Genomic DNA, 26,828 nt, shown 5'->3' on the forward strand with positions numbered 1-26,828 from the left:
ACTATTTCCAAAACCTTTTCATTATTTCAAACAGAAACTCTGTACCTATTGAACAATTACTCCTACTTTTCCTTCTGTGTCTATTCTACTTTCTGCCTCAATAATATTCCATTTTATGTATATGCCATATTTTATTTATCCATTCATCTGTTAATTGACATTAGAATTGTTTCTACGTTTTTGGCTATTGTGAATCATGCTGTGAACATTGGTGTCCAAGATTCTGTTTGACTCCCTGCCTTCAGTTCTTTTGGAATTAAATTGGGGGGCCATGTGGTACTTCTGTGTTTAACTTTTTAAGGAATGTCAAAATGTATTCTATAGTGGCTGCATTAGTATACATTCCTACCAGCAGTACATGAGGGTTCTACATCCTCATCAACGCTTATTATTTTCTAGGTTTTTGTGATGGTGTGTTGGTTGTTCTCACCATGTGAATGGATGTGAAGTAGTCTAAATGTCAATTTCTTTCTCGTGTTTGAAGAATATTTTCATTGAATAAAGAATTCTGGGTTAACAGATTTTTTTTCTCTCTTTTTTTAAAGAAAAATTTCCAACACTATTTTTCTCCACTGACCTCCATCATTTCTGATGGAAAGTAGCCCATAATTTGCATTACTGTATGTAATTTGTTTTATTTTTCTCTGGCTGCTTTCAAAATATTCTCTTCATCTTTGGTTTTCAGCAGTTTGACTAAGATATGCTTGGGTTTTGTTTTCTTTGGTTTTATCCTGTTTGGCATTTGCCTGAGATTCTTGAATCTGTATGTCAGTGTTTCATCAAATTGGGAAGCTATATATATTTTGCTTCATTCTCCCTAACTTCTTTTTTGAGGACCCCAGTTACATGTATCTTGGATTACTTGGTATTGTCCCATAGGTTTGTGAGATTTTGGTCATGTTGTCCTTAATTTTTTCTCTCTGTTTCTCAAATTTATAATTTTTATTGCTCTGGCTTCAAGTTTACTGATCCTATCCTCAGCCATCTCCAGACTGCTATTAACCTCATCCAGTGACTATTACATTTCAAGTATTGTGCTATTGGTTTTTAATTTCTATTTTTTATAGTTTTCATTTTTTTCCTGAGATTCTTTAGTGTCCTCTTATCAAGACCATATTTTCCTTTTTAAAAAAAAAACATTCATAATAGCTGATTTACATTCTCTGCCTACTAAATCCAACATCTGGGCCATCTTGGAGCCAGTTTCTATTGACTGCCTTTTCTTCCCCCTTACTGTGAGTCACAGTTCCTTGTTTCCTTGTACATCTGGTAACTTTTAATTGTATACTGGGAATTGTGGATAATACGCTATAGAGACTCTGGATTGAATTTTTGTTTTAATTGGCAGTTCAATTATTGAAGATGAATCACCCTGAATTTGTGTATGCTTAGTTTTAAACTTTATTATGGTAGATGTGTGAAATGCCAAGTTATTGCCAATCCCGTCAAACTTGTGGGACTCAGCCTCCCAGCTGTTTCCAGGGCTTGGTTAGGCTTTGTTAGAGCAGGTCTTGAGTAGGCCTTACTCTAGGACGTGTGGAGTCAAGAGGGCATTTCTGGTATTTTAACTTGATCCTCAGGGTAGAAGAAAAAGTGTTAATGAGGTCGCTCCGCTCTGAGAATCTCTCTACTCAGTTCTGCCCAGCTTCTAGTGTTTCTGTCCCACTTTCGGCCCCGTAGTGGCCCCTGCCTGATGAGCCTTTGTGGTCTCACCCTGTGCAGGTACAATCCAGCAACCCATCCCAGAGACTTCTGGACCTCCACCCCTACCACTCGCTTCTTCCTCTTCTCCTGTACCCTGTCCCACAGATTCTAACTGCTTTGGCTGCTCCAAACCCTAATCTCTTCTTCCTTAGCTCAGAGGCACTGTTGTACTCTGCTTGGACTCCAGTGTCCTGCACCGTGGTCAGAGAAACTGTCCCAAGCAAAGCATCAGGGCAATCATGGGGCTCACTTTGTCAGTTTCACTTCACTCAGCAATCACAGTTTCCAGTCTGTGTCCTATGCCTGGAAACATTTATTGTATGTATTTTGTCCTGTTTTATGGTTTTTACAGCAGGGTGGCTAGCCTAGTGCTGGATGCTCCATCAGAGGTGGAAGTAGAAATCTATTTTATCAAGAGGCTTACTTTTGGAAAACTACTTAAGGGTGTAATTAATTTTCCCAAGAGCCTCCTGCAATCCTGTAATTGTCCCACGAGTTTCATTGGAAGCACTTCTTGTGTCTTGCCATAACACTTCTTGATTATCTCTTCCATTGTTACCTGGTCTAACTTTGCCACAGACCCATTCAAAGATGGCTTTGTCTGTAAGTTGAGCAGTTTTCCAACATCACTCTTACTGATTTCATGGAACCTCACATCTTTTAGAGACTTGCTGTTTCACTTTGCAATTGATTTGCGTTGTGTTTGCATGACATTGTTGGCTGCTTCTAACATTACACTTTCACTGTGATATTATATTGATGAAGTGGCAGGGATACACATATTCATGTTACTTGGGGTTGGAGCTGGAGATGGATAGAGGTTCCCTGATTTCACATTTATAATTAATTAGTCAGTATTTCCCGAGGATTTGGCTTTCCTGTCCAATCTTGTAACAGTGGACACTTTAGTAATGAATAGTCACGTGATTCAGATACAAGGAACTCTCCCACCCACAAAGTGTGTGTGTGATTGGAGAGGGGTAAAGGAATGCATGAGAGAAAGGCCGGGGAAGAAAAGGGGTTAGTAGCTGAGTGAGGGAGGGCACGTGAGGGAGTCTTGGCATCAGGACTGTGGGAAGTGGGCACTGGGAGCCCCATGCCTCCTTTGAGAGCCTTTGAGCTGGAGCTGGGCCAAGCAGTCTCTGAGGCCAGCCAGAAAACTGTGTCTCAACGAGACCTGTATCCCCATGAAGCCTGGGTTCTATGCCTGGGTTCCCAAGGGATCATCCTTTAGCAGTTGATGCTTGGTATTAGACTGTGTTTGGGGGCAGGCCAGGGTCAGCCTTCAGGCTTGGGGTAAGTACTGAGACCTGGAGACTTTAGCTGGAGCGCTCATGATGGACCAGCCTCCCATAGTCCTGATGCCTTTGGCATATTAGTATTAGACACCGGTAGAGGGGCTTGAATTGTGGCCTGTGGGTGGGAGGTATAAATATAGGCTGGTTTTCCAGAGAGATTAGACCCAGGGAGGCCAACCAGGAGCCTTGGCTGACCAGGGCTCTGGCAGTGGGAGGAGAACATGTACAGCTTTCCCTTTTGGCTGTCATTCTGCCTAGGTGGCTGGGAACCTGGAGGTGGCTATGGCGGTGACAACTGTCTCTCTTTTGGGAGCTTCCTGCTCATACATGAGAGCCCCACTTAAGGCCTAGTGTCACTATGGTTTCCTGGGCACTGTTCCCAATCTTCTGTGCCCTAGTGGGGCCTGGTCCCCAAATCCTGATTCTTTGGGTGTTCATAGCCCTATAGCTAATGTGATGTGAAGCCACCATGGGGCAGGTCCCAGCGTTGCTCTGTGGAGACCTGCTCTCCCTCCCACGTGGGCAGGGGGGAAATGGAGGCTGGGAAAGGCAAGCAAGGCATTCTCTTGAGGCCCCTGCAAGTCAGGTGAAGGTGAAGTAAGAGAATTTAGGAACCGCCAGAGTCGATGAGGCTGCGTAAGCAGGTGAGGGAAGAGGACATGGCACGTATCCACGTGTCTCAGGAAGCCCCGGAATGTCTGGGTCTCCTTTTAGCTGGATATTGGTGAGACCAACAAATAAGTGTTTATTGCTGCTTGCCGCATGCAAGGCAGTAATGATGTTTTACCCTTCAGTTTCAGGAAGAAATTGGAAGAACTTTGCCCTGGTTCCCCTCTTACGAGACGCAAGTACAAGAGAGAGGCACCCTGCCCAGCCACAGGAGGCTCGTCTGAGGCACTTTGCAGGTTCCCTCAAGCCAGAAGATGCTGAGGTCTTTAAGGATCCTGCTGCTTTAGGGGAGAAATGAGGGCCTCCTGCAGGGTTCTCTTAACAGTCACTGTTGGGCCTCAGGATAAGCTGCTGCCTCCCCGGAGGCCCTCAGCAGCCTGGCCTGGTCTGTGGCTGCCAAGGCACTTTCCACCCTGCCCTGGACAAGCTGTGGGCACCGTTGTTGGATGCCTGGGAAGAGAAGGTCATCCAACCCTCACTGTCCCCAAGTGAGTCTCCTAAAGGGAAAGGATTTTGCTCTCTCGCTGTCTCTCTCTCTCTCTTTCTCTCTTTCTATTTTTTTTTTTTTTACAGATGTTGTTAAGTATCATGAATGATGTATCTTTATGTGGACATACGTGATGCCCCTATTTTCTTTTATTTTCTATCACTAGGAGTAAAAGTGAATGAGGCCCAGGAAAATACCTCTTCAAACAAAACATGTCCTTCAATGTAAAATGCCGAAGCCATTCTCTGTATTGTGCTTAATACCTCCCCTGCACAAAGTGGTCTGGGGATGATGTCACTTATTCCTCAGAGGAAGTGGGAGGGGTGGCCCTGTTCCCAGCCCTGGGGGTGTCAGGCTTTTCCAGAGTGACTTCCTCCTTCTATGTGATACATTCCAGTTCCAAAAACTTTCGCTCTGTTGCTGTTCAGATGAAAGAACACAACCCTGTCTCAATAGCATGCGGCAAGAATTTTTTAATGATCTTCTGTTTGTTGTGACCATAGTCCTGCTCCCCTGCCCTGGCACGTACTCTCTCCTCCATCCATGCTGTTATCCATCAAATGCATAAGTAAGTAAGTAAATAAATAAATAGGTAAATATCATATCCGGTGTGAACTTTGTGCCAGTCACTGAGCTAGTATAGCTAGCTGGCTCTGTGATGTGTGTGTGTGTGTGTGTGTGTGTGTGTGTGTGTGTGTGTGTATACTACTGAGCCTCAGACAGTTAGTAAGGTTACGCGGCCGGCAAAGAGCATTGCCTGGGTCTGACTCCAGGAAGTCTGACTCCAAAGCCTGGAACTTAACTGTGGTGCCAGGCGACCTGGCAGGGAAGGGGCTGGGGCATGCCAACCCATCCCTGGGGAAGGGAGATGTGAGGGCTTTTCGCTTTTTCTTGTGGGCCTGGGAGCCCTCGCTTTATCTGTAGGCCTTCCTCTGAAGGTGTTATGTAGATGTCAGATATTTGCAACTTTCTGCAAATTGAATCAACTTACTCGGAGCTGGAAGGAATCTGGTGGGTGTTCCTTTGTAAAATGAATGGTCATAACCTTTTGTGTAAGCCTGCGTTGTTTCAGGGAGGACACATGCACCTCGCCCATTCTTTCCCTTTTGTATCTGCACTCTCTTTATCTCTCTCTGACCCTGTGTCCCTCCCTCCATCACCCGGAGGCAGCCCGAGCCACAAGCCAGAACCCCGGATGGGGAGGCTGCTGAGCTCTCCTGGCCCAGGGACAGCTGTGCCCTGTCTTGGCCGCTGTCAGGGTGGATCTGCTCAGGCCCGAGGCTGTTGATGGAGCTCTGCCCGGCTCTCAGTCTTTCCTCCATCTTCACTGCACTATGTGGGGCATTTCCTAGAGCAGGTCAAGGGCTCGGGCCATCCCTGTGTGCACTCACCCCACAGAGACCCCTTTTCTTCCCCCTCTTTCTTCAGGGGAGAGCTTGTGTGCGGCCACAGGGCCTGATGTCTACAGGGCTTGGGGGCTGTGGGGAGGAGGTGAGGGTGTGCTTGATTCCGTCCTGGTATGTCCTTTATGGGCGTTTTATAGTCCAGGGCAGACAGACCCTGACCCCATTCTGGTGAGATGGGGACCCACGTAGGGCATGTCAGTAGATGTCCAAAGGCTGCCTAAAATTCAGGCCTCTGGGGAGCGGGATTGGGGCAGGAATATCCAGAGGCTGCCCGTTTCCTCTTGCTGCCCACCCCCCACTCCAGGCCCCAGGCCGCATTTCCCCTTTGTGTTTTGCTCCACACACACAGGCCATCTGGGAGGTTCCTTCCGTCACTATTTTCTTTTTATTTAGGCTCTGCTTGTTCCATGCACTGTCACAGAAGGAGCTGAAGTCACTGATAAAGGGTGGGCACCGCCTGGCGCATGGCTGCTACAAGGATCGAGGAGCTGGATTGCAGGCAGCAGTTTATCGGTCCTTCCAGGCTCCCGGGCCCTGGTGCTGCTGTGACGGAGCACTAAAGGTCACCCACATGGTGTCCAAGGCTGCATGGACATGCGCAATACTGGGCTCTGCGGGCTCCAGGCTCGTAGAAGAAGGCAGGCCTCCTGGTTCCACTGTGCTATGTGGGGGCGGAACCGTCTCCCCTGCAGCCCCAGCCAGAGCAGCCGGGGTTTCCGCTGGAGGTGCTGTCTTTGGTGTGGGGTGCTGACTCAGCTCAGCTGGGTCAGCTCCCCGCCTGACCACACTGGTGACAGCATCCCCAACAGGGCCCCTTTCCCCTTGAGGCTGGGCCAGCACAGCCTTCTGTGATTAAGGGGTCAGGGCTGACTCAGCGGCTTGGGGTTGACTTGCAACTCCTGTCTGGTACCCCACTGAGGTCAGGTGTCACCCATGCTCATCACCACTCCTTGAAAGTGCCTGGATCTCTTGCCTCCCAGTCTTCCTCCTGGTGCTCTCTCTGGTAGAGGGTCCTCCCTCCTTCCAAGACCAGCCCACATGCTCTCCCCTCCCTGAGCCCATCCCTGACTCCCCCATGGAGGGGACTTCCTCCCTGCTCAGTGACCTGAGCCCTTTTTGTCCTCATGAGCTGCCTGATGGGGATATGTTCCTGCCTGAGCCTGTCTCCTGTGTGGCCCACAGTTTCTCGAGGGTGGAGACTGCTTTCTCCAGTTCTGAATCCTACACTGGCCCTTATTTCCCTGCCTTGTTTCCTACTGTGGGCTCCCACCATGTTTTGGATTAGACAGGATTGAATGCAGACCAGCTCAAGCGGCAGAAGCTGCTGTTTCCTTGTATCTGGGGTTGGGGAGGGGGGGTAGTGGCTCTGACTGTGTCGGTGACCTGGTCCCTGCTCTATGCACAGCAGAGGAGGCTCCCCTTACTCCTTGCTGGGCCCAGTGTCTTTGGGTGGGGGGCGGGGGCCTTTTAGAGTGGCTTCAGCCTGGCATTTGAGAAAAATTGCTAACACCAGGCAAAATGTAATCACTGAAATTTGGTGACAGCCTCACTCCTAGGGTTCTGAGGCAGTGAGAAGCAAGCTAAAAGGGACAAGGGGTTGAGTCAGAGGGGCAATTAATTGAATATTAGAAGGAAGTCTATGATTGATCCTATGAAAGAGTGTGAGGCCATGTTTATGGGAACTTTGGGACCCCCTTGGTGTCAAACTACAAGAGCGGCCCCTACTTCACCCACTTAAAGCCTCTTGGCCCCGAAGCCAGGTTTCTGGCCCCTTCCTGGCCCAGGTCCTGCTGGCCCATGGTCAGAAGCCTGAGCCAGCCTCCCGCTTCTCCCCAGACCGGCCAGTTGTGGTGAGGAGAGCCGGAGGGACTTGCCCGGATGACAGTTGGGGAAATCCCTGCTGCATCAGTCCCGGGTGCCGTCCCTGTCAGCAAGGCTTCCTGCTCCCTCCCAGGCCTGTCCCGCCAGAGGGAACAGGTGTGCAATTCCTGAGTGTCAGGAGACAGGCAGGGCTGCCCCAGCCTTGCTCTAGCCCCTTCACAGCTGCAGCCTGGGTGGGCACAGTCTTCCCCATGGGCTGGCCTGGAGGCAGGTGGTCCAGGTGGTTGCCAGAAGGGACTGAAATGATAAAACTAATAAGAATTAAAGGCTGTTACTGTTTATTGAGTTCTTTCTGTGCTCTGAGCCTTGTTCAAGTCCTTTCTGTGTGTTTTCTCAAGTAATTCTGCAAGGTGGATTTATTAAGCACATTTCACGGGTAGGAAAAGTAAGGAATGACTTGCTCAAGATCATATATCCAGAAAGGGGTGAGGCTGTCTGGCCCCAAGGTCTGAAGTGCATAATATCTGGTTGTAAGCTTTGAATGGGGGGATTCCTTTGTCTTTGGAAAGGTCAGATCCCAGACTTTGAAGGACAGATACCCAGTCTTGGGGCTGGCCACCTTTGGATCAACCAGGCCAGGGCTCGGCTGTGGCCTTTCCTCCCATGGCTCAGGGCAGAGCACATGACCATTCATTAGGCTCTCTCACCAGCTTGATCACTTTGGCTCTTCACAGCATCCATGGGAAGTAGGTATTATAATTCCCATTTCCCAGTTGGGGAAACTGAGGCTCATGATGGGAAGCATCAAATACAAGAGAGTAAAGAGTTGGGACCAGAACTTCAGCCGTGGCACCTGCCTTTGCCTGGGTTGGGCTGCTGTGTGGGTGTGGGGCTGACTCAGGCAGGGCATGTGGGTGGGCGGGCGCTGCAGGTATGGCTGGTGGGTGTGGCCTGCCTGGCGCCTAGGGCAGGTGGCCCAGCCAGTTCTGCCTCCGACGCCTCATTTCAGCCATCTCCCTGCCTATGATGAGAGCCTCCCGCCGCCTCAGCCCCAGTCCCTCTGGGGGTCCTTGGGCCTGGGACATGCGGTGATCACAGAGCAAGGGCAGCTGCCACCACCCGGACCTTACCAGGTGAGTCCTCACCACACATGGCAGCCAGTGCCCTCCAAGGTCCTGGGGGGCCCTAGGGCAAGGATCCCGGGGTGCCTATAGGTCACATTCGCCCTTTGCTGACAGGTCTTAGGGGAGGGGTTGGGAACAAGGTTAGATCTCTGAAAGGAGAAACAAAGTTAGACGTGAGCTCCTGGCCCAGGGAGTGTGCCAGAGCACAGGTTCTGATGGACCCAGGAAACTTCCCTGAGGTTTGGAGATCTTGAGGAGGGGGGAGGGCTCACAGCTTCCAAGGGGAAGAGGTGAGGTTCTTGTCCCCACCAGCAGGCCCCAGGGATGTGGCTCTCCAGGGCAGGAGTGTGAGGGGGTAAGGATGAGATGAGGTAGCCCAGAACTTGAGAGAGACAAGGCCCAGGCAACTCACAGGTGCTGACCCAGCAGCTGCAGGGGCTGCCTGTGGCCCCCCGCCTGGTGTGTCTTCCACACCAGGAAGGCCATTCCACTCAGTTTCAGGGCTTGGGAGGCACTTTCCAGGGGAGGAAGCCCAATCCGGGAGAGAGGGAGGGCAAGGTGGCGAGAGAGTCCCACAGGTGAGAATGCAGGGTTTATGGGGTGACTCCGGGAGCTAATTAGCACTGCTAATTATAGCTTCAGATCAGAGTTTTCTTGACCATCTCTTGCCCCAGCTTTTCAGAACTGCCCCTACTCCTGGGCTCAGGGCAGGGAGGATGGAGCCACCAGCTGTCATGGGTGGAAGCCTCAGGGGCCTTGGGGGCCATTCAGCTCATTTATCAGAAGAGAAAATGCAGGCCCAGGGAGGGGTAAGAGACATGCCCTCCATCCCTCTCTTTCACTCTTGGTTTAGCTCAATCTTTTAGCCTTATCTGGCCATAGGCCACTCACCCTCATCCCGTGACTGTGGATATAGTCAGGGACCCACATGCTCATGATTCTCTCTCAGTAGGATACTCCACCCATCTGGCCTTAGGGCCCCTCCTCAAAGGTCCTTGCCTCCAGGGACCTGCATTCCAGCACCAAAGCTCTCCCCTGGATACCTCCTCCTCTCCCAGGGCTGTTTATTTTGGGGGAGGACGGCTGTCCCATTTCCAAACCTCGCTGCTGTCTGGTGACAAACTGCTCCAGACACTTTTTCCAGGAAGCTTTCCTATTTGGGCCAAGGTTACCAGTGGCCCTGGCTCTACCCCACCCAGCTGGACTCTTCATACAGAAATCTGTCCCCTGCCCCCACCTCTATGCTGGTTCTCTGAGGGTTGTTCAAGTTGAGAATCCTCCCCGCCCCCCATTAACCTCCTGTCACACCTGTTCACACAACCCTTTGCCCTGTCCATCTCATCCTGTGTGGCCAACCTACCCTTACTCAGGTCAATGGCCTCCACAGCAGCCTCCTCCTAGCCCCATGGCCTGGTCTCCTCCACCCTCTACCCCGTCCTCCTCTAACATGGCCGTCTCCTATGTAACCAAGGGCCCTCCCATGTCCCACTGCCCTTGGGACCAGCCACAGCTCCTGACTGGTGTTCCAGGCCATCCCAACATGGCCCCACCTGCTTCAGAGCATCTCAGTGCCAGTGGTCCCCGTGAACTCCCCAGGTTTGGCAACCATACCAGCTTCTTGCCACTTGATAACATTCTTGACCCCTGGTCTTAGCTCAGGCTACCCCCCTGTCCGCTTTGCCTTTTCTGTACACAGAAACCTCCAAGGTCCCCTAGTGTCCTCCAAAGACATGTCAGTCCCTCTCCCCAGCATATCCCTCAGAGCCCAACATGGCATCCAGCCCCATCAATATGAAAATTAGTAAAACAGGTCACTGTTTTACTAATGGACTGAGGGGCTGCCTCCTCTGCTGTGGGGAGGGGGTTCTACTGCTCCCTTCAGGTGACAATGGAGTCCAATGGACAAAAAGCCACAAGGCTGGTTGCACTCAGCTCTGGGCAGATGAAACAAAGACAATCAGTGTGTTAGCTGCAGAGACGACCAGGGGGCTAAGAAATTCACAACACCAGAGAGGCTGGAGGCTGTGTTACTATTAGTATAATGTCTAGAGTAAAGGATATGACAGTCTTACTCTGTCAAGGACAGCGCTGAACACAAAATCTGATAGGGTCATTAGAAAAAGCAGAGCTAATTCTTGGGAGTCCACCTGAAGATTGGTGGCTGGAGTTGATGTCTTGAGAGAAGCTATGGGCATGGTGTTCTCCACCTAGAAGCTGCTGGGCTCTCCTAGGACGCACAGCAGGAGGGCTGCTGGAGCAGGGAGCAGGAGAAATTGTGGGGACAGTCTCCCTGCCCTGGGAAGAGTTGGCAGCCTGGGAAGGTGGAGAGGGAGCTCCTTATTCTGGGGATATGAGCAGGGGCTACATGGTGCCACATGGGGGTCTGAAGCCCCTTGAAGCTCTTCTATGACCACTCAACCTAAGCATGTGTGATGTGATTGTGTTGCAGCCATGAATGCCCACCCTAAGGAGATGGTGCCCCTCATGGGCAGAAGAGCTACCGTCCCCAGTGGGAACCCTGCCATCCTGCAGGAGAAGAGGCCAGCAGAGGTCACCCCAACCAAGAAAAGGTAGGACTGGAGGGCGCGGGCACTGTGTTGTAAGGGCACAGGAAGGATCCTGGTGTCCATTCTCGGGGAAAGACTCAGTTTATCTGGGGTGACCTGGTGCCCAACTAGGCATAGATGGGGGGACAGTGGAGAAATAGCACTGCATACTCAGGGTGCTGTGCTAGGGAAGTCAGTACAACCAGAGGAGTCAGGGAGGCCCCCCTGGAGGTATCAGAGGCACTGAAGCTGAAATATTTAAGAAGGCTTCTGGGTGAAGCAAGGGGCTGCTGGAGCCATCATTGAAACAAGGAGCAAAACAGTGTATGGAAATTTCAGGTAACCTGAGTCTCCAAGTGGGTACTTTTTCAACATACACCAGCTGCTTTCCTGTCCTCTGTGTGCCGAGCCAGGTTTTTCAAACACTTTAACCCCTGTGTAAGGGGGACGCCAGCAAAGGCTCCAGCTCATAGGATGATGGTTAATTGAGATTGTTGGCACAATGCCCTGTGCCTGGCACATAGTCGCTGCCCTGCTAGTGCACACAGTCAGGCACATGCTAGTGTTGATAGGTTTTTGTTACTTGGAGATCCATCTTCATCACTGTCATTATTATTCCACAGGGCCCCTGGGAATGGGACAGGGCTGGGATGGTTATGAGTACTTCCCAGATGGGGATGTGGAGGAAGCAGGAGCAGAGAGAGTACTTCTTCAGGGTCATCCCTGGCCCCTGAGCCACCTGCATGGGAGTCCTCCACACCCTCACCTGATCTGGTGCCCCTCAAGCCCAAATGCCCCTCCTCCCCCCAAGCTGTGCTTTCATTAGACTCAGGTGAGTCTCGGGTCTAGTTCTGCTCATTTGTCCTGTCTCTTCTGTCCCCATCCCAGGCCCCCTCTTGGGCCAGAGGTGAGGTTAATGCTTTCCTTCCTATCTGTTGTTTTGAGTAATAATCACTGAGGTTTTCTGTGCACCAGGGGCCAGGATGGGGAGACAGAAAGAATGCCCATCCCTGATCATAGTCTGGTGAAAAAGACACCCAGAACTATGTGAGAAGTGTCCTGACAACCAGGCAGCATGGGGTCTGAGAAAGAGTGGGTTGTTCTCATCCTGTGGGAAGTCTCAGGGCATTTCCTGGACAAAGTGGATTGAAATGGGCGATGGCAGGTGGAGAGGAAGGGAAAGAGCATCCCAGACAGAGGCTAGGGGCAGGGACCAGTGAGGGACTGTGTAGCTGAAGTGGGGGGTGGGTGGAGGAATCTTGGGGAACATGAGTCCCATTGGGGCTGGGTCTTAGGGATTGGTTATGGAGTTTGGACAAACCCGAGGGCAGAGGGGAGCAATAAGGGGTTTTGTGTGAGAGGGAGGGCATGGTGAGATTTGCCCTTTTGAAAGGATACTCTGGGTGATCTGTGTGGATGATGGTTTAGAGGGGAGGCTGGGAGCAAGGAGACGACAGAAGGCTCTTGGGAAGCCTGAGTGACAGGTGGTGAGGTCTGAACATGCGTTATCAGGGGTGGAGAAGAGGGGGTCAGGTCAGAAAGGTATCAGGATCATGGGGTCTGTAGGATCAGCTATGAGAAGTGAGGGGAAGACATCCCCTCCACCTGGTGGGGGGACCTGCAGGGTTGGTGGGATCATCTCTGACATGGGCATGTCAGAGAAATTCAGGTGAATGCTGGCTGAGAATTCCCCGGGGGACATCCAGGTGGAGGCAGGAGAGAAAACTGGGTGGACATCAAGTTCAGACAGGTACTGGTGGGGCCGTGGGAACAGCCTGGGCCTGGGTGGGCTTGCTTGTCTAGATAAGGGCAGAAGTATCCCTGAGCTAAGCCACCAAACACCACCCTCCTGTCTCTCCTGCCCTTCCCCCGCTCACATTCCTGGGGGAGGTTTGGACCTCAGGGGAGGATTTTAGACACGATTTCAGGAAATCCCAGGATCTTCCCACAGTCAAGCTATCTTTTCTGAGTCTATCCCTGTTCATGAACTTAGCTCTAGACTCAGCTCTACCTATGACCTTAAAAACCAAAGACCTGGGTGTGAGGGTGTGGCTGTTGTCTCCTGAAACAGTAGCCCCTTCTTCCCAAGAGCTCTTTGAGGGGCCTCACGTGCCTATTTCTCCCCATACCTTCGAAGGTTTGGGCATCTCCCTCAAAACTGAGTCTAAAACTCAGCCTAGAAAGAAAAATAAAACTTCTGTGTAAATAAAGAAGGCTCGTTTGACCAGTAAGGGAATCTGTACTAATGGTGGGATTGAAGACACCAAGAAGTCTAAGTGGGGAGAGATTTCTTTGGGCCTGGAACTTTCCTGGACCATCATGCTATTTTTCATGAGCAGCGTCCACTGTGGCCTCCTTACTGAATCCTTGGCAAGGCAATGCCCTGGGATAGAGACATGGGCTGATGAAGGGTATGGAGGAGCTGGCCTCTTAGAGACCAGGCCCTTGGGCATTTCTTGGGACAAAGTGGTTGGCTACCCAGGCTCCTTCCCAGCCTTAGGGATGCTCAGGGGTAGTTCGTTGTCTTCAAAAGGGACAGAAATGCAGGAGAGATGGTGCACAGCTGTATGCTCACCTGAGTTAACAACACACTTGTGGTGCCCTTTGGTCTAGATCAAAGGGAGGAACGAACAGCATGTGCTGCAGATTAGGAGCCAGGATGGCACATGGCCAAGACCTCACTATCTGTCATGATGGCAGGTGAGATGTGGCATGTGCAGTGGCAAATAGGGCAGGTGTGGGACGGGCCCTCATGATCTAGCAGCTCCCCATCCCAGGAATTGGGTCCTTGCTCACAGTCAATTCTCTCTCCAGCCCAGCTCTCAACACTCATTCCCTGCCACCAAAGACTTCCTTCCTCAGACATAGTTCTTGCCTTCCTGCCATGGAAGCTTTTCTCATGCTGTGCTCTCTGCTTCTGGGGATTTCCCCAAGCCACAGGTCTGCTCCAAGACCCAGAGCAAGTCCCACAGTGATGGAGCACAAAACCCGTCCTGGTCCCTGTCCTCACCTGAAGAACCTTCTCTTCCCCTGAGCTCCCACAGCCCAGCTCTGCCCTAAAGAGACTGGTGTGCCTATTGGGATGATGTCCTAGCTCTGGTTGAAATCTCTGAGGACAGGATCCATGGAAGGGGCATCTCTTCCTTCCCTGCTCCCCAGGTTTCCTACGTAGAGCATATTAGTAGTTTTTGAGTGAGTGAGTGAGTCAGTGAAGGAGCAGGTGAGACACCAAGAGACAGAGTGGGTAAGTGGATGAGTAAGTGTCCTGGTGGCTTAGCACAGTTCCTCAGCATGAGAGAGGACACTTCATGGTGAGATAAGAAATATTTCTTCCGCTCCCTGGGGCCCTTGGTGTCTAATTATGATGCTGTTATGATCTGATTTTATGCTTCATCCTTGAGGCCCCTTTGGGAGGAGGCTCTGAGAAGGAGGAGAGGTAGAGGAGAGGCACAGGACCCTTCCTCAGCTTCTTGTGTAAGACTGAGAAAAAGAGATGAAAGCTTTGGGCAACAGAGAGCCCAACAGGAGTCACCTGAGGGATGCAGCCTCCCAACATTTACTGTTTAAGGTTTAATTAAGCCTGTGTGCTTATTGGACCAGTCCACCAGTCTCTCCATCTACCCACTGATCTGCCCACCCAAGTACTCATTCCTGAGCCATCCATGCAGCCATTCACCTAGCCTTCCTTGTATTCATGCATCATCCACCCATCTATCCACCTTATTCACCCATCCAAGTCATCTGTCCGTCTCTCTGACCAGCCATTTTTCCTTCCTCGCATTTACCATTCACACATTAGCTATCCATGTTCTGCTCCTCTGTTCAGTTAAGTCTTCTGAGTGTCAGAGCTCGTGCTGGGTTCGGGACGATGCAATTGTAGTTCCTCCCATCGAGGATCTTACAGCCGAAGGTCAGTGTGTTGTCTGGAGCAGGAAAAGCAATGACCTCATTGTGCTATTCTCTGGTCTGGTCCTTGGAGCCAGGTCTGACCAATTCACTAGAACAGTAGCTCTTCAGAGCCATCTGTGCCCATTTGTGCACCATTGAAGCTCCAGCTCCTAGAACAGTGCCTGACACACTGTAGGTGCTCAATAAATGTTTATCACATAGATGCACTACCAAGGAGCCCAGACAAGCAGGGACAGCTTTAGGGTGGCATTTCTGGGGCACTTCAGGGACACCGAGAGTGGTGATCAGACTGGATGAGCTCTGATGCCCTCTTTAGCTGCACAGTCCATTTGTGGATGAGTTTAGAGCTGTCCTGGCTCCAGAGTCCAGGCCTTACGGATTATCCGGCCCAACCATTCTCCTTCCTGGGGTCACACAGGAGGTTGAGGGAGAGACAGAAGCAGACTAGAACCCAGATTCTGGGCTCCCCATCAGGGGTTTACTTCTCTTTTGGAAGAAGGATTTGATTTCAGGTCAGATCAGAAGGTCTCTCTAGATGGGTGGAAGATAGGAGGGTGAGGGCCAACCTGCTAGCCAGCACTATCCCCCACTGCTTTGTGTCCCCACCCACGTACTGGATTTGTTCTGGGACTTCCAGGCTTGTCTGTGCCTGGAGGAGAGGAGAAGGATTCCCCAGGCAAGACCCGGGTCTCCCTCATGCCTGCCCCATCCTGGGAAGTGCCTGTGTTGGGCAGTCTCCACCTGCAGCTAACCCCTAGAGCTGCTTTGGCTAGAAGAAGATCCAGAGGGCTGAGGGGACAGCAGAGTGGCTAGTGGTATAAACTGTGAGCCTGGAATCAGGAGTCAGGTTCTCTGACCAACTTGGCTTCTAGCCTGGAGATGTCACTATGGATGAGGGAACTGGGCCTCAGTTCCCTCATCTGTATAATGAGGTCATGGTCTCTTCCCTGCTGCCCTTCCTTCTGAACTTTATATGGCTGGAACCCTACTTTGGGAGCTCTTCTGTGGTCCTGTGAGAAAAGAAGGGGTGTGTCGATCCTTCTGGGCCTGGGAAGGAGGCAGGCAGCAAAGGCACTCAGGAGAGAGGCCAGCTGGCGGGAGGCCACTGTTTCCAGGCGAGGTCACAGGTGTGCTGCAGCAGCCATGGTCGGGGGAGGGTATTGCCACAACTGACCGTCAGCCTGATCCTCACTACCCCGGATGTCAGGGGAAGACTTGTCCCTAAGGGTGTGATTGTGGGTTCTGAGAGCGTGTGTGTCCGTGTTTGTGGGCGTATCTAATGGTGAGGCCAGGGCTGTGTCTGGTTGTTGATCATATCTTGGGTCTCTGTCTTGCCTCTCACGGGGCAGTGAGTCTGTCCCTTTCTTTGAGGCTTATCCAGGTCACAGGCCTTGGTCCCAGGTCTCTCTGCCAGCCCGAGGGGAAGGTCATGCTTTCCCCTTCACTTGCCTCTACTATTCCTCACCGCCACTGTCCAAAGTGCTTTCCTGAGTTTTCCTTCTTGACAAGGGGTTCTTAGCTCTCTACCCTGAACTTTTATATTCACTCACTGCTCTAGATCTATTTTCTGTGCCAAAAAAACAATATGAGAGGTGATCAAAGGGGGCTGAATGTGCGGGAGGGGACTGTGCCCTGGCGGCCAGGAAAGGCCCTAGTAGACGTCAGCATCCAGGGACCTCCCCCTGGCAGGGCTCTTCCGATCTGAGGCCGGAGGGGCCGTTGGGGAGCATGCTGGGGAATTGTAGTTCGTGTTGCCACGTTTGCCATCTCTGGAGGGTCCTTTGCACTTGCAGACAGGAAAGTCCCCTCAGATGTTAGGCCACCCCAGTAGAGACCTCTGTGTTCATCTACTCAGTATTGTTAGTGACAAGAGTCACCCAAACTCAGCTTTGAATCTCGGCTCTGCCGCCTACCTGCTGTGTGAGCTTGCCAAGAAGCTTGTCCTCAGAGCCTCCACAGGTCCCGCTGTGGAATGTGGATGATCAGGATAGTGCCTGTCCCCGAGGGCTGCTGTGAGGGAAGAGCGAGGCCAGAGGGACAGGGTCCGGCACGGAGCTGGCCGAGAGCGAGTGCTCTGTGCGGCCGGGCGCTCTCGGCAGCAGGGTTGCGGGACACACAGGTGGACAATCCCTGCCCCAGCTCTAATGGCCTCGCTTGGGTGCCCCCACAGCGCACACTTCTTCCTGGAGATAGAAGGGTTCGATCCCAACCCCACAGTCTCCAAGACCTCTCCCCCCATCTTCTCCAAGCCTATGGACTCCAACATCCGGCAATGGTGAGTACCCGCCCCCTGCCCGGGCATCCCCAACCCCTGCCAGCCCGCCCTCAGCTCCAGGGGGCGGGGGCCCTGACTCATCCTGGGCCAGGCCCGGTGCCACATGCTACTATTGTCTATTTTTAAACTCCTCTCTCCCTCTTCCCTTCCCCCACCCTCCAGCCTCCCTGGCAACTGCGATGACATGGACTCACCGCAGTCTCCCCAGGATGACGTGACAGAGACGCCATCCAATCCCAACAGTCCCAGGTGAGCCTGGCCCTTCCCCTCGTCCTGCTGTGTCCACCAGGGGGGTGTCAGAGGCGCAGGCGCCAGGACCCAGGAAAGAGAGAGAAGCCTCCATTCCCGGGGGTTGGGACAAATGTCTGGACCTATGGCTGTGGCGTGTAGGAATTTTTGTGGGGGGAAGGGAAGCACTACATTTTATAAACTATAAAAAGTATTACCCATTCATTATGAAACATTCAAGCAACAGTAGGCTTGAACTTTAACACAATCCCATCTACGTAACTTAAAAATATATGCATATAAATCATGAAACATCACATGCATTTCGCAAGAACACACACAAACAGAAGAACATGCACTACCGTGGTTGCCTATTTGGAGTGTGGGGGCAGGGAGAGAGATTTTAAAAATTCCAACACCACAGAAGACGACAGTAGGATTTTCCTTCCTCTAATCTCATACTTATTTTAGGTAATCACTATTAATAGTCCTTCCTGATCACTTTTCTATGTGTATCTAAATATATATGTGTATATATATTTAAAAACTTACCTTGAGAGAGAGAAAGAGAGACTGTGTGGGGGAGGGGCAGAGTGAGAGGGAGACACAGAATCCGAAGCAGGCTCCACGCTGTCCGTGCAGAGCCTGACATGGGGATCGAGCCCACGAACTGTGAGATCACGACTGACCCAAAATCAAGTGTCGGGTGTTTAACCGACTGAGCCACCAGGTGCCCCGAAATATATATTTTGAAAAAATGTGACTGCCCTTCGGTTGGGAGGGAAGGCTGCAGAGGGCAACGTGGATCCCAGGGGCCCGGAGCACGAACGGAGGGGTCCCGGGCATCTGACAGGCCCACGGAGGTACCGGTACTGGGGGTGGGTGTGGCACCCTGCAGGCATCGCGGCTCAGGTCGGGGAGGGAAGCCCGTGGAGCTGAGGATGCGTGTGGTGAATTGGAAACACTTTCTGGCCTCAGTGCAAACCTGGCCAAGGAGGAGCAGAGGCGAAAGAAGAGGCGGCTGAAGAAGCGCATCTTCGCCGCCGTGTCGGAGGGCTGCGTGGAGGAGCTGCTGGGACTGCTGGGGGAGCTGCAGGAGCTCGGCAAGCGCCATCGTGGCCTGGACGCGGCCGGTCAGTGCCTGGCTCTGGCAGAGGGTGCGGGGCTGGGGGCCTGCCTGCCTCCTGCTGTCAACCTTCCCCCGCCACAGCCCATGAGGAGGGCATGTGAGGAGCCCAGATGCTGGGCTGGGGACTTTGACCCTGACTCTGAGGGCAATGGGGAGCCATGAAAGGGCATAGACAGGTGAGGGTCATGGTCTGTCTACTGCATGGAGGATGCAGCAGAGCTGGGGGAGGGTGACCGGCTCTGCAGCAGTGGAATTGGCTGGACTCAAGGACAGGGTGAGAGGAGCCCCGCGGTGGGTGAGGTTGTCCCCTACAAGGGAGAGGGTGCAGAAGGCAAAGAGCAAAAGGCCTCAGATAAGGCTCTCGGAGGGGGGGGGGGCTCAGGGGAGGAGCAGCTGGAGACGGAGGAGGGGCGTGTGTAGCTGGGGCCCCAGGAGGCCAGCGGAGGGCCTGGGGCAGGGTCTCGAGGTTTGAGGCTGCAGCCTGGACACCATGCCCCCACCCCTACCAGGGGCATGAGGGAGCCCCTCCTGTGGCTGATCCTGTCCCCGCCCCCCTCCGCAGACTTCCTCATGCACAAGCTGACGGCCTCTGACACGGGGAAGACCTGCTTGATGAAGGCCTTGTTAAACATCAACCCCAACACCAGGGAGATTGTGGGGATCCTGCTCGCTTTCGCCGAAGAGAACGACATCCTGGACAGGTTCGTCAATGCCGCCTACACCGAGGAGGCCTACGAAGGTACGCGGCCTGAGCGAGGTGCGCCACCAGCATCTGGGGGGGGGCGGGGCCGGGCCACGCAGACACGCGGCTCTCACAGCAGGCTGAAAGCACTTAGCACTAGCACCACAGAGCAGGCCGTCCTCTCTTCCTTCCTCTGTTCTGCAGAGGCTTTGAGCACTGACCAATGCCAGGCATTGTTTCAGGCACTGGGATACAGTGGTTAGCAAGACGGGTGGAGGCCAATGCTCTAAATACAATAATTTTAGATGGAAATGCCACGAAAACAAAATAGAAGAATGTAATGAAATCAAAAGTGACTGGGGATGGGCAACTTCAGAGTGGATCAGCAGGGGGGTAACCTTTGACCTGCGGCCTGCATGGTGACAGAATTGGAGAAGGGCAAGGGCAAAAGCCTGACATTGGAGCAATGGGACGAAGGCCGAGAATCTGTCAGATCGCTGGGGGAGGCCAACACACGGCAACTGTTAGTACCCACATCATCGCTACTATGAACTGCCGCACTGGGGTCTCCGTTTCTCTCTTAATTGGCTTCTCCCTTGGTTTCTCTCATAAATGGGCTGGAGAGGGGCAGGGGGACCAAATGTGAGATAGTGTGTCCCTGCCCAGCAAATCTGCTGCAAATAATCTGTACGATGTGTCCTCCCTGGAGGTTTTGGACTCAGTAAACAGCCCGCTAGGGTCTGATGAGGTACAGAAATAATGGGCTCAGGAATTACTGGATATCATCTTGCTGATATGCCAAGGGGCGCTAAACATTGCTCTTTGCAGGTGATGGTCTAGCTCAGGCTCTCAACTTTTCTCTTGGGAGAAAGTCGTTTTTGTTTTTATTTATTTATTTATTTGTTTATTTGTTTATTTATTTATTTATTTAAACTGCAGACTCTCCAAAGGCTTTTTGTTACATGCAGGAAAAAGTCAAAGATTGTGAAAACTCCATACTGTTTTTCGAAGAGAGGAAACCCAAGGAAGATTGCTATGACTGAGCGCTAAGCTGCACACTGAGCTCCCCAGTGGCCAAAGCAAAGAGAGAAACTGGATGAGCTATAAAATATTCTCTGCCTGTCACCAGGGAGTTGATAGTAGTCTTGTAGCGAGGGAAGTTTTGGCTGCTGCCTCAGGCTTGTCTATCCTGATTCTTCTCCCTTTCAGTCCCCCTCTGTCCCCTCCTTTCTTCTTGTTAGCATTACAGGGACTTACATACTTCCCTTTCTAGTTGCATGTTCCTCTTGAGGGTGGAGACGGAGTCCATCTCCCCCATAGTGGATTCCCTGGGACCTTGGGTCTCACATAAGAGGTCCTGAATAAGTGCTTTTTGCATGGGTGAGTAAATGAAGATTAGTGTCTTTGTTAAGGCTTTGCTGTCCTGGCTGCAACTCCTTACTTCTCCTCTTTCTCAGCCTCCCCTCATCCCTTCCTTCTCCGGTGGTGGGCTTGTTGGGGGCTGTGAGCACCCACTCTCTCTCTGCGTGGTGGAAGGAACCGTTTATTTCTGTCTTCCCAGAAACCAACCCCACCCCGTTTTTCCCCTCTGATGGTATCTGCTGGCACCCCCTCCCCCCAAGTCCTGGGTGCTCCCTGCCGCCTGGGACTAAGGGGCCGCAGCACCACCAGAGGGGTCTCTGTCCTCACTCTGAGCGTGTTACTTTGCTTTTCCTCCTGAGTCTCAGTCCCCTCATCTGGCAGGAGCTAATATTTCCTCCATGTGCTGCTAAGAGGATCCAAACACAACTTTTAAACTATTATTATTTTTAGAATTTTTTTAGAGGCCTTCAGGAGTTTGCCCTTTTCAAGGCAATTTATTTAGTAAAAACATTTAGTATTAAAAGTTTTTAACATATATTTGAGATATTAGCTTAATGAACCATTATATACCCATTGTTGAGATTCAACATAACTATTTTTAATTACAGAAATAACACGTGAAGGGAGTTTCATTGTAAAGCATTCGAATATTTTAATTAAGTTAATAAAAAAAACCCTTTGCCTATTTCCTACTCCCCTATCCAGAACTGATTATACTAGTGTGTACACTTGGAGGACTTTCCTAGGCTTTCTACAGATGTGTATATGTGCACATAGAAGTAGATAGTTTTATTTATTCACTTATACTTAACATAAAATAGTATAGTACTATTGCTTGCTTTTTTTAACTATACGCCTCAGACATCTCAGAATATGAAAGTCTGCCTCCTTAAAAACATTTTTTTTTTAATGTTTATTTTTGAGACATAGAGCGTGAGCAGGAGAGGGGCAGAGAGAGAGGGAGACACGGAATCTGAAGCAGGCTCCTTCTTACCTGCTTGGTCTGACAAGGGCTATCCTGCTGCTAACTTCACTATTTCCCTGTTGATGGCTCTCTGAATGTTTTCCAGGTTTTCACTATGACAATATCACAGTGCACGTTCTTTCTTTTTTTTAATTTAAGTTAGCTAACATATAGTGTAATAATGATTTCAGGAGAGAATTTAGTGACTCATCACTTACATATAATACCCATTGCTCAGCCCAACAAGTGCCCTCCTTAATGCCCATCACCCATTTAACCCATCCCCCACCCAGCACACCTCCAGCAACCCTTCATTTGTTCTCTGATTTTAGGAGTCTCTTATGGTTTGCTTCCTTCTCTGTTTTTATCTTATTTTTCCTTCCCTTCCCCTATATTCATCAGTTGTCCTTAAATTCCACATATGAGTGAAATCATATGATATTTGTCTTTCTCTGACTGACTGATTTTACTTAGCATAATACATTCTAGTTCCATCCACATTGTTGCAAATGGCAAGATTTCATCCTTTGTGATAGCCCAGTGATCTTCTATTGTATATATGTACCACATCTTCCTGATCCATTCATCAGTCAATGGACATTTGGGCTCTTTCCATAATTTGCATACCGTTGATAGCGCTGCTATAAACATTGGGGTGCATGTGCCCCTTTAAATCAGTGTCCCTTTAAATCAGACTACCCTGGGTCGCAGGGTAGTTCTATTTTTAATTTTTTGAGGAACCTCCATACTGTGGCCTGTCGGGGGGCGATGGAGAGAGAAGGGGTGACGGCCTAGGAGCTGGGAGAATGGTGCCCCAGGCACTGAGGAACAGAACAGAGAAGAAGTAGCAGGGAAAAGGGCTGGAGGGATGTTAACCCTGTTGGTGGAGGCGGTGGAGCCTCCAGATGGAAGGGACTGGAAGGCTGGGGGTGGGGAAGGGTCTCGGAATGTCCCACCAGAAACAGCATTTTCCAGACAGCTGCCACCATGCTGTACACAAAAATACAGTCCTGGTGGATTACAGAACTTGGCATTTAAAAAAATGGAAAATTCATTTATAGCTAACCTTTTGGCAGGGAAGACCTTAAGCAAGATCTAAAATGCAGAAACAACCACACACACACAAAAAAAGCCAACATGTTTGATAACATAAAAATTAGAGCTTTCTGTATTTCAAAAGATATCTGAAAGAAAGTTAAAAGGCAAGTGATAGGATGGGGAAAATATTTGAGATGTAAATAAAGAGACAGTATGTTTTTAAAAGTTCCTGTTATATCAGTCAGTAGACCAGCAACCGCAGGCCGTTCTGAGGACTCTTTCTCCTAGGGGTCTTTGGGCCTCATCATTTCTTTCTCCACTGGAGCAACAGTTCCTCACAAGTCTGGGCTGATTTGAATGCATCCTCCAATAATGCATCCAGAGCGATGGGAAAATACACACAGAAAACCCCACGTCTCTGGTCATATCGCTTGCCTGCTTCAGTGCCTTGTGACTTCCCGTAGCACTTAGGAGAAAGTTCGAACCTCTTAACCTGGCCTGTGAAGTCTTGAGCCAGTGCATCCAGCCTTGACAAACTTAAGCCGCGGCCCTGCCCCCCTCCTCTGTGTTAAGAGCCCCTGCTCTAGGTAGGGCCTTCGCACCTCCCAGCACCATAGCACGTAATTATCAGTGAGACTGTGAGCTTCATGAGAAGAATCAAAACCACACCCCGTGCACCGCCCTATCTCCGGCGCCTGGCACCGCGGGCCCAGAGCGGGCACCCCGTCAATACTCCTTGAGTCCATGCGAATGAATGGAGCAAAGAATGAAGCTGGGACTCTTGGTAGCTGGGCGACACAGACCAGACAGGCAGCTAGTGTTTCCCCATGGCTCTGTGGAGGGTGTGGAGGCGCCAGAGGGGGCATCACCCAGGGCCCAGCCACTGAGTGCCACCCCTCCCCCATTCCCACCCTGTCCTCAGGGCAGACCGCACTGAACATCGCCATTGAGCGGCGGCAGGGAGACATCACTGCGTTGCTCATCGCTGCTGGCGCCGATGTCAACGCCCATGCCAAGGGGATCTTCTTCAACCCCAAATACCAGCACGAAGGCTTCTACTTCGGTGGGTGCCGCCCCCGCCCGGCACGGGCTGCGTCAACCGGGCTGGCGGGCAGGGTCTCCAGCCCCCGCCGCTGATCCCTGCCTGCTTGCCACGTGGACTCCTCCAAGGCGCCGCAGGACAGAGCGGGAACCTGGGAGGGCAAGGGCCAAACCCCTCTGAACCCGACATCCAGGGCGGACCCAAGAGGGAGGGGCTGGAGAGGTGGGGAGAGAATGGAGGGGGCTGCATTCTGGGATGTCCCCTGTGATCTTGGAGGGCACCTGGGCATCCAGTTGAGAGCGCTGTGTAGGGAACAGAGACCTGGGGGAGAAAGCCCTGCTGTATAGGCACGAAGACAGGCCCGAGAAGGGGAATGATTTTGCCCAGTGTAGTTAGGAGCTGACGCAGGTGTTCTGGTGGCCAGCTCCGCCTCTGCCCCTGGGCCCAGTGCCTTCCAGGACTGCACCTATGGAGTCAAAAGTAAGAGAGGAAAATTCCCTGACTGACAAGTTAGAAAGTCCAAAAGCAGCTGGGGTCAGAACACTCTGGGAGAAGAAAAGATCGTAACACAGAATTTAGATACAGTGAAATTCACCGTTTTAATGGGCTGATCTGTTCTACTCCACAATGCATACAATTGTGGAACCACCACCACGACTAGGATGGGGCATAAATAGTTCCATCACACCGGAAATGTTCCCCTCTCCCCACTCCAGCCCTTGACTGACAACCATAGGCCTATTTTCTCTTCTGAGTGGTTTTTTAATCAACACGACCACCAGGGTCTGAGCAGCCAAGAGCACAGGGTCTGTCTAGTCCACTGCCAAGCATCAGACCCTGTTGGAGACAGTGTTGGGAAACGTCTGTCAGGGGGGATGAAGAGAGGGAACAGGAGAGAGCTGGGAAGGAAAACAGCAGGAGGCCTGCTGTCTGGTCAGGGTTCTATCCCAGGCTTGCTGTGTGACCATGTGTGACTCATCCCTTCTCTTTTTATTTATTTATTTTATTTTTTAATGTTTTTATTTATTTTTGAGAGACAGAGAGACAGTGTGAGCAAGGGAGGGTCAGAGAGAGAGAGAGATACAGAATCCAAAGACAGGCTCCAGGCTCTGAGCTAGCTGTCAGCACAGAGCCCGATGCAGAGCTCGAACCCACGAACCGTGAGATCATGACCTGAGCCGAAGCCGGACGCTCAAATGACTGAGCCACTGAGGCGCCCCCCGCTTCTCTTTTCTTAACAAGCATTCATTGATGACTTACTATATATACCAGGCAGTGTTCTCAGTATTGGAAATGTATCAGTGAGCAAAGCAAGGATCCCTACCCTCATGGAACTTACATTCTAAACTGGAGGAAAACCATCAACAATAAACATAATAAATAAGAACACTATATAATACGTTAGAAAATGCTATTGAAAAAATGAAAAGTAAGGCAGGGGAAGAGGAATTGGGAGTTCCAGGGAAGGAAGGAGGTGGATTTCAACTTTAAATAGTGTGGCTAGGGTGACTTATTGAAAAGGTGACGTTTGCGCAAAAAACTTGGAGGAGGTGAGGGAATGAACAACGCAGATACTGAGAAACAACACTACCAGCAGAGGGAACAGACTGTGCAAAGGCCCTGAGGTAGGAAAATGCTTGGTATGTTCTAGGAAAAGGAAGGAGGCCATTGTGGCTGGAGGGAAATGAGTGAGGGTAAGAGAGGAGATGACGTCAGAACATGTAGGGCCTTGTGGGCTGTTGTTCTAACCTGAGCTTTTATTCTGGGTGAGATGAGTCTTATGCGTTCGTGGGATCAGTCTGGCTGCTGTGCTGAGGGCCAGAGTGGCAGTAGAGAGACCAGTTAGGAGGTGGTGGCAGTGATCCAGCTTTAGTCTCCCCCATGCAGGGCGGGTGTGGGGAGAGGTGCAGGGCATCTCAGGGGTCAGTCCTCCTGAGGGCGTGGTGGGCTTGGGGAACACTGTTCTGGTCCGTGAGGGAACTGAGCCCTGGTGCCCCCCCACCGCCTTCCAGGCGAGACGCCCCTCGCCCTGGCGGCGTGTACGAACCAGCCCGAGATCGTGCAGCTGCTGATGGAGAACGAGCAGACAGACATCGCCTCACAGGACTCCCGGGGAAACAACATCCTCCACGCGCTGGTGACCGTGGCTGAGGACTTTAAGACGCAGAATGACTTCGTGAAGCGCATGTATGACATGATCCTGCTGAGGAGCGGCACCTGGGAGCTGGAGACCACGTGCAACAATGACGGCCTCACGCCGCTGCAGCTGGCCGCCAAGATGGGCAAGGCTGAGGTGGGGCCCGGTGGGGGCAGGAAGGAGGGCGGGGAGGCTCACTGCCTCTCTGCCAGCTCTTGGGGCCTTTCTGGGGACCCCACAGATGACACCTTGGCAAGATCTCGCCCTTAGGTCTGGAAGTGCATTTGTGGCCTGAGCTGGGTTTGTTCTGAGTGACCACACAGGACCACTGAGGTACAGGGTTGGAGTCCCCTCTCTGGACTTCAGTCCCTAACACTCCATGTTTCCATCCCCTGCTCTGGAATCCTCTGTCTGGGCTCAGAGTGAGGGAGCTGTAAGACCACAGTGACACAAAACCTCATGTGCTTTGTGGCTGAGGACCCCTGGTGGCAAGGCTGAGCCGGACCCTCTGGGCCTTCAGCCTCTCAAGAGGACTGGAGTCCCAGAATGGCTGCTCAGCATCCGGAGAGACCTCAGTCTGTCATGTTGAACCTCTGAGCCAAGTCCCCAGCAGAGAGTGTGGCTGCTTGCGGCCCTTTGTGCCCTGGGTGGTGTGGCTGAGGAGTTCAAGGCTTAGCCTTGGTGAAGACTCGGGCCGGGGTGGGCTCCCACCTCTGTTGGCGGCTGGAGTCACAACCTGATCTGAGATCAAGGTCAGGACTCAGGTGGGGGCTGAGGGCAGGGCTCAGAGAAGCTTGCTCCTCAGCCTCCCTGTGTCTGATCCCTGGGAAGGGACTGAGGCCCCTGGGAGGCTATGGGAGGCCTGGGTGGGTGCAGGGGCTGTTGAACAGTCACAGCTGTGCCAGTCTCGGGGCAGCTGACAAGGGAGGGGGGTGCCCCGAGGGCCTTGGGTCCAGTCCCAGTGGTCAGGCCTGGGGCTCACAAGGGACCTTTTCATTCTCTTGTGG

General features: G+C 51.7%; 2 protein-coding genes across 3 annotated transcripts in view; both read left to right on the forward strand.

The window, feature by feature from the left end:
- TRPV1 (transient receptor potential cation channel subfamily V member 1) overlaps positions 1–4,744 on the forward strand; it is a 36,779-nt gene extending 32,035 nt beyond the window's left edge. The window contains exon 17 of the mRNA XM_029927418.1: positions 3,797–4,744. Coding sequence (XP_029783278.1) covers positions 3,797–3,969 — 173 coding nt within the window. The 3' untranslated portion in view covers positions 3,970–4,744. The remainder of the gene's footprint in view (positions 1–3,796) is intronic.
- Positions 4,745–10,960: 6,216 nt separating this feature from the next.
- The window catches only part of TRPV3 (transient receptor potential cation channel subfamily V member 3), a 29,912-nt gene continuing 14,044 nt past the window's right edge, over positions 10,961–26,828 (forward strand). For both annotated transcript variants that reach the window (XM_029928212.1, XM_029928211.1), the window contains exons 1-7: positions 10,961–11,079; positions 17,135–17,239; positions 17,402–17,488; positions 18,446–18,600; positions 19,159–19,335; positions 23,565–23,705; positions 25,697–25,977. In XM_029928212.1, the coding sequence (XP_029784072.1) occupies positions 10,961–11,079; positions 17,135–17,239; positions 17,402–17,488; positions 18,446–18,600; positions 19,159–19,335; positions 23,565–23,705; positions 25,697–25,977 (1,065 nt within the window). The remainder of the gene's footprint in view (positions 11,080–17,134; positions 17,240–17,401; positions 17,489–18,445; positions 18,601–19,158; positions 19,336–23,564; positions 23,706–25,696; positions 25,978–26,828) is intronic.

Source organism: Suricata suricatta, chromosome 17 (genome assembly GCF_006229205.1).
Source record: "Suricata suricatta isolate VVHF042 chromosome 17, meerkat_22Aug2017_6uvM2_HiC, whole genome shotgun sequence".
Lineage (NCBI taxonomy): Eukaryota > Metazoa > Chordata > Mammalia > Carnivora > Herpestidae > Suricata > Suricata suricatta.